The sequence below is a fragment of the Branchiostoma lanceolatum genome, chromosome 17 (genome assembly GCF_035083965.1).
Source record: "Branchiostoma lanceolatum isolate klBraLanc5 chromosome 17, klBraLanc5.hap2, whole genome shotgun sequence".
NCBI lineage: Eukaryota > Metazoa > Chordata > Leptocardii > Amphioxiformes > Branchiostomatidae > Branchiostoma > Branchiostoma lanceolatum.
The window spans coordinates 16860857-16872535 of record NC_089738.1 but is presented as its reverse complement, the minus strand read 5'-3'; the positions used below and the strand labels follow the sequence as shown (position 1 = coordinate 16872535).

General features: G+C 40.2%; 1 protein-coding gene across 1 annotated transcript; it reads right to left on the bottom strand.

Annotated features, from left to right (window-relative positions):
* Nucleotides 1-1235: 1235 nt before the first annotated feature.
* Nucleotides 1236-11628, bottom strand: LOC136422656 (filamin-A-like). Its single transcript, XM_066410482.1, has 14 exons — nt 11548-11628; nt 11228-11365; nt 10553-10726; nt 9755-9901; nt 9178-9300; nt 8565-8711; nt 8068-8172; nt 7500-7676; nt 6491-6601; nt 5974-6144; nt 5498-5647; nt 4835-5005; nt 3605-3761; nt 1236-2867 (listed from the first exon to the last, which is right to left on the bottom strand). Exons 1-14 carry the CDS (start codon nt 11615-11617, stop codon nt 2384-2386), a joined length of 2325 nt encoding a protein of 774 aa, XP_066266579.1. The 5' UTR covers nt 11618-11628; the 3' UTR covers nt 1236-2383.
* Nucleotides 11629-11679: the final 51 nt, after the last annotated feature.

Genomic DNA, 11679 nt, shown 5'->3' with positions numbered 1-11679 from the left:
AGAGATAAGTGCCTGTGAATGAGCTGAGAATGTGATACTGATTCACTTCTTTCCGTAGTTATTTGGACAATTATCTGATTGATAATAAAGCGGTGTATGACACTCAAGCTGGCCATTGTGTTGAGTAGACTTAGTGTATTCATTTGGTCACTCTTATATTAGGTAACAGCGAAAAAGCAACTATTTTTCTAATTCTCAAACCAAGTACTCTTTTCTAAAGGTTACCTCGTATGAATTAGACCTACATAGATTAATATAACCCCCCCCCCCCAAGTGCTGTTAGTATGCAGGTCTGTAAAATTGACATAATTCTGTATCAGTTATGGATGCCCTGTACTTGGGAGCAACGAGTTCCCCTTTACAATTGTTCGACGAAAATGAAAGTTTTCGAACACATAAATCCTAGAAGGTGATGACTCGTTGTGCAGTACTAGACAAGAGCTCGAGTACTAAATGTTGCACACAAAAAAAGGACGCAAAAATCTGCGACTGCGACGGATATCTTTACATCTGCTTAGAGATTAGTTTGTCCCACTCACAGACAGTATCCTCAAGTTGAACTCCTCCTGTCCCGCGGCAATATCTGCGCTTAGCTGTCTTCGGGCAGGTTTTTCGTGTTTCTCACGGGTTTATGCAAATGTAAGAAGTGATCTAAGACAGAAGACAAAGGCTACAGTCTTCTCGGACCTACAGCTGCCTGGAGATGCTATCAGTTCCCACGCTTTGGAAATACCTGGGGAAAAGGTGTTTTGCATTATGATGAGGTGTCATGCAGATAAACACTGATAAGAACTAAGCTTGAGGCTTTATGCGTAAAATACGTGTGAAATTGTGATACTGTTTTACATAAGCAAGTAAGCAAGTTTTACTTTTGTTGTACTTATTTGGGCAATTCTTTAATTGACAATCGAGCGCTGTATAACACTCAAGTTGCTCTTTCAGTCATGATATTGAGGGGGACTTTGTGTGTAGAAAAACCTAGGGAAAAAGTGAATTTGCATTTTGATGATTCATCATTCAGATAAACACTGATAAGAACTAAGCTTGAGGCATCATGAGTAAAATACTTGTGAAATTGTGATACTCATTTACTTTTCCTGTGTTACAGATAACCACTGATAAGAACCTAGTTGGAGTCAAATAAGCCTCAATGTTTTAAACTTCTTTTCATATTATGTTCAACAGTTGCATTTTAGCTTAAGATGATAGCAAAATCATCACACAAACGCAGCAGGTTCTAAAAGCACAGGTTTAGTTTATTGACAACAGATATGTTTATACAGTGGAATAAGATATGAAAAATACATACGCTTGGTTAAATATCTATTATAGTGACGTTAAATATGTTAAATATTAATTCTGAAAAATGTTATGAATGATAGAAAATTAAACGTACATAAGCAAAGCAACTACTTTGAAATGATTTGTATAATGATATGAAATAAATGTTAAGACCTGTTACTCTTCCAATCATGTACAAGTCATCATGTATACCGTATATTTATATACAAAAAGGCAACATGCAAAGTTGAATTGTAATCAAATAACACCAATGCAGATACTCTCATAAAGGGATTGATTTTTTTGCTGTTTCTACAAGTATACATTTAAAATGTTGGTAGCTGCCAGCTCCCTCGTAACACACATGTACACTTTACAATGTGTTATTCAAGTTTCGTAAAAGTTATCACAGAAAATGCGCACCAAGGTTTGAGGATTTCCGTCGTAATACTGTAGAGCTATGGCTTTTCAATGTTCACACTGTATTTCTAAATATACCATGACCCAAATTGCAAAACGTAGCTAAGATGGCACTAAAGACAATCTAATACTAGTTCAGAAAACAAATGGGTTAATATCTACAAAACTAGATCGATGTTTTACCGACGAAGCGGTCTAACACTTAACCACTGACTTTTGAAAAGGTACAACAGGCTATTGCTTTCGATACCCTTACAAAAAGGCGCTGTTTATCTTATCATTCAGACGTTGATGAAAGTCTAAGAATTGTACTTCATCTTCAATGTACAAGGGGTATAACAAAACTAGCAACTTCTTTCCGTGTCTACAACGGGAAAACGTTTCATACTAAACTTCAGGTAGAAAGTTGGATGTAAATCTATAGTTAACTCTTTCTAGTATGTTATAACAGAGTTTGACTTTCTTCCAAAAGAAAGAAGCTCATTTCATTTTTGGCTGAACCTTCGGTACTCTCCAGTTTAAGCGCCCCAACCGATCTTAACAAATGACTTTAGAAAGGGTCCTTCCTTTTCTTTTTGGAAATTTTGAATTTCTGTCTTAGAAGAGAGTGTAACTCTGTCGTCATTTTGATCTCCAACACACTCAGGTGATGTTTCATTCTAACCTTGCTGTAACTCATGGTTTAGAAACGGCGTGGCCCGTTCGGAAAACCATTGACAGGGTAGTATGACGACTCTACAGACGACATCCTTCGGGCGGGTATTCTATCAGGAAGGACCTGTTTCGGTGGGGGCACGGTGACGTAGTTACTGGACAGCGCTTGCGGATGAACCGGGGCGGAATTATACTGGATAATCTTATCCCCTCGTGGCATGCCGGGGTTCTGATCTGGGACTAAAGCTAAGCGATAATCTGCGCCGCTTCGAGGTACAAACTCGGGAACGCCTCTAGGGGCGTACTCTGGAACAGGGTAGTCATACATAACAGTCTGGTCTAGGGGGAACGCCATCCGACCGCCGATCTGGTTGGGGACAGGTCTACCGACGGAGAGCACAGGGGACTGGGGCTCGACGTACGTGACGGGGTTGGCTGCCAGGGGACCCTCATAGACGAGGTTGGACGGCCGCGTCCTCTGTTGGGGCTGGGGTGCAGGCTGCGGCGGTGGACTGGTGAAAAGAAGGTATGAAAGAGATCATTATGATGTCAGTATGATGTTAACAGTGTTACAAAGTTGCAACCATCGCTATATAGATGAACCATTGCCACACTTGTTATGTTTGCATACTTGTGTTTATTATAAAGATACTACCTATAGTTTGAAGGACATTTCATTACCTTTATCATCGTTTATTGCTGAGTTTTTGTGTCGCTATGGCCCAATGATAGCAAAAAGCAAAAACAAAGCAAAACAAGAAGTTAAGGTTTAAAGAACTCTAAAAAAGCACGGTCGTATGTTTATTTGACGTAACATCGTGAAATTTCAAAAACCTTTAGTAGTACATGAACAGATCTTAAGTTTATGAATATGCCGTCTTCTTGTTGTTTTTCAGATTTATGTATTTTCGCATACTTATATTCTCAGCGACCAATCACGTCAATTTGACGTCACCAACGTCTTGGAAAATAAGTCTCCACGTAAAGTATCTATTACCCTTGTCATTCTGGATTTCCAAAGCGAAAATATGCCCCAACTGCAAAAAAAGTGCCCACTGACACCATTGAAACAAATGGTACTATTTTGATATTGCTCATTTTTAGTTACTTCACTTTACAACAACCGCACGGGTGCAACATACGTATTCTAGAAATACCCTCAACCCAACAATTGGCAGAGCCAGCATACAGAACAGGCATGTGCAAACCGACAATTGTCGGGATCAGCAGGACTAGAAGATTTTCTTACGTGTCGTCGTGTACCCTGACGTGGAAGGGGCTTCCTGGAACGTGCACGTCTGACCACTTCACCTCGACGTCATAGTCTCCGGGAATGTGGGGCGTGTACACCACCCGCACTGTGCGCTCTACGTCATTCAGAACGTCTGACGTCATCCGGAACGCATCTGTAGAGAAAAAAAGCATTTTCAAGTCTTTATAGCCAGTCTAGAATAATATTCTCGGATGTTAGAATTTCTAACATCTATATAGACATCTGTAAGTCTTCATTATCACTATCCTTTATGTTATTCTAAAAGTATGAGCTACATTTGTGTATTATCACTACACAACTGTTATCAACTATTATCAGTACTATAGTATTATCAACTATCTTAAATACTGGAGCATTAGACTATTTTAAGTACTGTAGTCTTATTAACTATTTTAAGTACAGTAGTATTATCACTACAATATTACATTGATAAAAGGGTGCGGTCATTTCTAAGAATATGATTTTATGTGCTGATCCACGCTGTCTATAAAATCGGTAAGCTAATGATTACAGTTCTTGGAACACTATACAACTAGCTTTTACAACGCCTATCTTACTATCGCAAGGCTGGGATATTACAAAAGGATGAAATTAGCTGAGGACGGGTGTGCCCAAGTAACGCCCATTATAGATAAGATATTATTCACAGTACACTATGTTGGTGAGTTGGCTTTCTTTTGCAAGAATGTACGAAACGTACAACACAATATATCACCCTGGCATAACACTGTATAGGACAGCCTTATCAAAAGTATCGCTTAATTGTATTTTCAAACGGAGCCTATATGTTATATTTCTTTCATATGGTAAAATATACAGCTGTGAATTATTGATGAATTTGTCCTCTTCTGGGGTGAAGGCCAAAGAAATCAAAGAAAATCAATCGGATGAATAGTTACTCTCTATAAGATTGAGTGCAGTGTGCTTACCAATATATAGATAAGTGGCATATATGCTTGTGATTTTGAATGTCTTAAAACACCATTTGACAGTTCCTATCTGACTTTTTTCTTAAATTGCATATCAATAAACATATCACATCAACAATACATATATACACAGAGAAACATAATCCATGGATCCAATGCCATGGGACGGGAAAATACAGTAGAGCGATATGTACAAATTATAAGAAGGTGTAAATTTATATGATATTCAGGGCAGGAGTGGGTAGCAAAATAAGAAGCATATATGACTTTACAATACCTTTCTGTGGTCCCTCGATCCGTACTTTAAGCTGCCCCGGCCCAGCCTCTCTTGTGTCGCACAGAAACGTGCCGTCGAAACTGGAAAACTTGCCGTCCGTGAGCCCCGGTCCGAACACCTTAACCTTGCTGGGGTCGGGAGGCTTGTCTACGTTGATTTCAAACGGACTCCCTGGATCGAATTGATAAGAGAGTGAGATAGGTGGGTTGATAAATGAAAGAATGAATGAATGAATGAATGAATGAATGAATGAATGAATGAGTGAGTGAGTGAGTGAGTGAGTGAGTGAGTGAGTGAGTGAGTGAGTGATGAATGAATGATTTAATGAATGATATAATGAATGGAATGATGCTTTATTTCCATGCCTTGGATTGTGAATGATCAAATGGACTTACGAGGCTAAAAGTTCAACCATGTTATAATGACATAGTTGGGAGAAAGAGTACTAAGTCTAGTGTTTTATTACTTTCCTAGGTGATGCTAACCTGACACCTGCAATATCACGCAGCAATAGATCATATCGTAGTAGTGAATCTATGATTTGTCAGGAAATGTGGTTGCAACCCACATTTCCATTCGAACTTAATTAAGAAGAGTGTTTGCTATTTCAGCCCCAAAGTGAAGCTATAAGGAAGGATAATTTGGAAAATGATATTCCCATACCTGGTACGTGTTGTCCGTTACATTTGATGTGCAGCTTGTGCAGTCCTGTCTCCTTCGGTTTCATGGACACGTTGATGGTCTTGTTGGAGTTTTCCGAGAGGGAGACGTCTGCGTTCCTGGTCGGCCCAACGCATTTGGCTGTCAACTTGCCTGTGATTGTAGAAGAAAAACTTCATATTACAAACCATGCTCTATCAAGATCTATATTGTCTTCGTAGGAAGGGAAAACAGTAATTACAGAAGGTCTTTTTTTCTGTGATTTTTTTTTCTCAGCGTGATGACCGGAGCTTTAGTCAAAATCACCCAAAAAAGACAGGATGTGCAAGTCCAGAGCTGGACTCTTAAAGCCACAGCCAAAGCCATAAGAGAACTCCAGAGCCACAGATAGTCTCCCGAGACTAGACTGCCAAAAAGACATTTACTCCATACAGATCTCCATAATTAACAACAAAGTTGATGATCCAAGATCTGCTCACCAGATCCAGCCTTCCTGGGGTCCAGGACGCCCTTGACGGTCTGCCCCAGCTCGCCCTTTTTGGCGCCGGTGTAGGCGATCTGGTTGGCGTCGGCGGCTTGGGTGATCTTCACGTCAAACGGGGAGCCCTTCACTTCCTTGTCTGACCAGAGGACGTTCAGCTTGTAGTGGCCTGTATCAACGAGAGACGTTGTTTTAGTACAGTGAAATCTAACCTTCTCTCTCAATAAGGAGGTAGAGTGCACACATAACCAAACATAACCAAACCCATGCCTTCCCTTTCCGCGGACAGTAACCAACGTTACTTCTAATAGTTTTCTGCATTTTTTAAAACTTTGTGTAAGTGATAGTTCAACGTCTTGCAATACGAGTTACAACGTATTTGTTAGTCTTTACTCAGTCATTTTTACATGGGCTATGTGCTATATGCTATTCTACTGTCAGACCAACAAACTAACAAACAAACAAAATCAAGGTTTATTGAACTCATATGTTTCAAACACTGAAGAAATGTTTACCTGGTTCGGCTGGACAGTAAAGCGCCCTGTAGCTGTTCTTTCTCCTGGGGTCAGGCACCAAGGTCACGTCCAGGTTTCCCCTGGACCCCACCAGTTTACTCTCAGGAACACCTGCATGGGGCATTGTACAGTTAGGCTACAATATTAATATAGTAATAGTTTATTGCAAATTCATGCCCGTAGGCTAATTGCATGTTGACAACAATGTCGAAATACAAATGTAAGGTAAAACAAAGGTATACATGAATACAAGATCATTCTATATTGCTATTCTACAGTAAGTTTCTATATCTACGGTACTAATGCGGGGTTTGATTTCTTCTCTGAAAGCAGTGGAAAATAAAAAGTCCCACACTTTCAATGATGAGTGGGTTGGAAGATTTTAAAAGGAATATGAGTTTCTGTGTATTTCTTAATTTAGAAACGTTTTTGGAGATTTCGGATACTTTCGTGAATAATCTGTTTCTTTCGGTTTCAAATTCGGGACATTCGCATATAAAATGTATTTCATGTATAAAATGTATTAATGATATGGACATTGTGAACGATGTTAGTAAAATGAAACTTCAGATGCTATACATGAGTTGCTGTGGAAGATTTGTGGGATATCGTTTTCTTGCTTCTCTCGTCACTTCCATTCATCTATTCATCTATTCATTTATAAAGCTTGAGGGTAGTCCCTTTAGTTAACTGAGTAACTGATTTCAAAAGGAGCCCATATACAAATTGTAACAAATCAAGATCCATGAATGAGCATTCATATAAGCAATTGCCTATGCAATCTACAACAAATCTTCCGGTGGCAAATCGTTATGTGGGCCAAGCCCATGGGCACTGCCTTAGTGCACATAACGATTTTGCTACCGAAAGATCTGCTTGGGGATCAATTTCTATTAACCATTTCAAGTATTCACCTTTACATGTAGATTCCATATTTTCCTTGGCCTATACAATTGCTATTTCTATGCACCAAGTCAGGACAACAGTTTTAGATACTATCATCACATACCATTTCCAGCCTCAGAGCCGTCTATCAGGAACTCCGCCACCTCGTCCACCTTGGCCTCCTTCAGTCCCTTCCCGCTGACGGCGACCCTCCTGGCGTCTATCTTCGGCCCTGCATATCCGTACAGCGGCGAGTCCGTGATGTGGTGCTCCGACCAGAACACGGAGACCGAATGTTCTCCTGAAATCGCCAAAAAGATCATGAATGAGCTTTATTTTACATATATGATATGTCCACTAGGATGAGTACAGTTCACAACAAAACATTAGTTACAGAGACATGTTGAGTTAGCACGACTATAGCATAGTAAGTGAATTCAGCCCCTCATCACTTCTATGTGATGGAAAATGCAAGAACAGATATGATTCATAATCACATGTTTATCCAAACTCATTAGGAATATGAATGTATCGGTATTGCTCAGATGTATGAAGCAGAAAGAAATAGATTTGAATTAGCTTATACCTAAGTCAGACTTTGTGAGTCCTCAAAAGAAGCAAACTGTATTGAACCTACAGACTGCAGTCAACGAAACCCAGCATACTCGCAGGTTGAATATGACTATGGTTACCTATTTCTTCAGGTGTGAAAGTGACGTCATGGCGATCCCCTGCTCTCCTCTCCACGTCAGCAGGGATTTCACTATTCGGACCGACAACTCGGGCTGTCATCTTTCCTACAGATACGAACAAGACAAACCACACCTCTTAGTATGTTTTTCTGTTTGCAAGTATCTATCTTTGCAAATAATTGCTACGGTTTTCATTCACTAGCTTCAATTTCAATTGAAGAAAGATTGATTGCAACTACAGAGTGTTCATAACACTTCGGCGCAGGACACAGTGGACTACTAGCTTCAATCATAAAGTTAAAAGGGCATTCTGTGGGCATTCACATATACATGCGATGAATTGTTTTTAACACTCGTGAAGTGATAAGTCTAAAGTCTCAAACATCTGTATTCTATTTCACCAACGATCTCATAATGGCCTCTATATAATGATAGATGCATAGATAATCGTGCCTAGTTTACAAAAGCTTAAATGCTTCAAATGCCATTTCTCTCACCTGGTCCCGCGCCGTTAGCGTCCAGAGGAAGCGTGTACATATCGTCCACCATGAGCGGGATCCGGCCGTTGTCGTTCTTCAGGCTGTTGGCTCCGCCCACGACGTGCACTTTGGACGGGTTGCAGATGATGGGGTGGAACGGACTGCCTGTAATCATCAATATAAACACACTGATGAATGACTTTGTAATGTACAATACCAAAGGTGTTGCAGATGTACAAAGATTGTGATAAGGAGAGGAATTGACAAGGCATTGTGTTGGTCGATTCGGTGTTACCCATATGTAATAAGGATGTTAGACTTTATTCTATACCTTTATTTTGTACTGTGTTTAATAGTTGTTGCCATACACTGTACTGTGTACAGTTGTTCTGCAATAAAGTTATTCTTCTGTTTTGTAATCCGTCACTGCACATTGTGGTTACTGTACTTGGTAGATATATGGATAAACCTTTTGTCAACACAAACATGTGTTAGCAATGAAATTTTACATACATTGTCCTGTTACCCAGATAGAAGGAAAGCTGATGTGTCTAAGATGGAAGAGGAAATCCAGCTTTGCTAGTTTCAATAAGCAATCTCAAATTGGAAAAAAAAGTGAAGAATACTTTACCGTCTACATCCTTGCCCGCGTGAGCCAGGTTGATGTCGTACTTTCCCACCTCCATGGGTACATACGTCACGACGTGCTGGTTACCCTTAGTGTCAACCGTGTAGGTGGCAGGGTACCTGGGACCTGTCAAGCAAATGGTCACGTGATGAAACGTCATCAAAATGTTTACTGATACCGTGGAAGATCTCAACGAAGTCACACATGGAATATATTTTAATCTAGTGAAATAACTAGCCTACAACTGCACTAGATATCCAATGATAATACATTAAAGAATCTATATTTTGTAGAGGGTCTATCGATCGATCAACTATCCGTGGTTCCCAATGACCCACAAAGAGGTCAAGGGATAGGTGAGGTCATGTGAGAGTGTCCATCAATACTGAACAACTTAAAAGCACAAAAAGGGGGTTTTGCAGGTACCATCCTAAGATTATATCTCCAAAGTTCTTCTGAGTTATTAGCTATAGAGTACTTAGGGCATAAACACAGTGCAGCATTCATATAACGTCATGTTCTAAGATAAATTATGTGTTATACACTAAAATCATGCTTTGCAAATGTATAGAATACATACCTTGAATTGCAACCTCCAGTGGTCCAGTCTTACAGTTGGTCGTGTCCACCACGAACTCGGACGACTTCCCTTCTATCCCCTTCAGCAGACCCAGGCCCATGGCTCGGGGCTTACCTGGTGGGTTCACTTCCGCCGGAAATGGGCTACCTGTGATTTATCAGATGAGGAAGGGAGTCTAAACAAGTGGCTTCAAATGGTCCAACTACTTTTTGCTTGGAATGACAATAATCTTTAACTATTGATTGAAACAAATAAGTGTTGAAAACTTTACTATAGTGCTGAATAATGTGCTACTGAACATGAAGCAAAGACCACCTGTGATTTGAAATGAGGGAGGGAGTCTAGATACGTGGCTTATTCGGTCAGACCATTTCATTTCATTTTATTTATACAGGGGAAATACAACTCAGGCTGTGAAGCCCCTTGTAGTGCAAAGTGGCACATAGGGCAGCAATTTTCTTTGCTGTTTCAGTAGCAGGGTATATTTGTAATCGAGGGGTTGCTAGCCCTTCCACTAGATAAGTGATTGTCTAAGGACCAAATGACTTTTGCTTGGAAGAAAAATGATCTTCAACCATGGACTAAAAAGATACGTATTGCAAACTTCACTATAGTGCTGAATAAAGTGGTACTGGGCATGGAAAAAGACATGGACAGTATGGCACAGCACTGAATTCTAATAACTTATTATAACAACAATAAGCTTGATACGTTAATACGATAAAGTTAGTCCCATGGTCTTTCTGACGCCGTAATGGCATCGGGTCAACATGTCCTTGAGTCTGATCTTTTACATACCTGGTACGACATCCCCGTTGTATGCCAGTGAGACCTGGTGAGTCTCAGCCTCCTGAGGGATGAACTTGACGGTGTGGTACCCAGGACCCATCTCCTCCACCGTGCTGTGCACGCGGCGGTTGTGACACGTGACCTCTGACGTCAGAGTACCCTCTCCGGCCCTCGTCGTGTTCACTGTAGTGATAAAAGTCAGTTTTACTAGTTTTTTTTACCTTCTCCAAAGAAAGAGAGTAACAGGAAGGAAGGACAACATTTTCTTGCGACTCGAACAACACTTGAGATACCTATATAAGTTTTAAACATAAAGCTATTCAATTAAGATGCATGCACCACCAACATATAATATGATTGAGCGATTATCATAAATTTTCCATTAATGAATTATTACTGATAGGTGATGCCAAAACTATTTGCAATAAATATCACACATGTGGTATGAGAGGAAACATGACATCTTCAGGAACCTGCAAAATAACTGCATGCACATTTGCACAAAATACATCCTTGATTAACATAACTCATTAAAGTACGCGGTGCTTAAAAAGATGATGCTCACTGTTGACGTACCATTAAACTAGACATATCAAAATGTGGAAATGGTACAAACAACTTGAATGTGTCTCACACGAAAAAGATATCAAGGGAAGCAAACTAACATATTTATAGCTAACGTACCGTTGAAGGCTGTCTCTGCGTCGATCTCTCCCATGGGGATGCGCCCCACCTCCACCCTCCTGGCGTCGTACACCTGGCACACGAACGGGCTGCCCTGCACCTGGTTCTTACCATACGTCACCACAACGTTATGGGGACCTGGTGGAGAGAAGGGAATTCGATTAGAGACAACAATGATAGGTCAAAGGATCTATGAAGACAAAGATATGCTAAAAAAATTATCATTATCAAAATGTCATCTTTAACGAACGATTGATTGAAGTAATGTTTTTATTTGTTGTCCTGTCACACATCATATAAGTATACTGTTGAGGACTTACCGACATCTTCTGGAATGTATTCACCGGTGTAGACACCAGAACCCTTTAGCTTTGAGGGAACTGTCTTCATTGTTGGGTCCAGAACTGCAATGAAGGCACAAAAACATATGACGTTTTACAAAAGCATGTCGG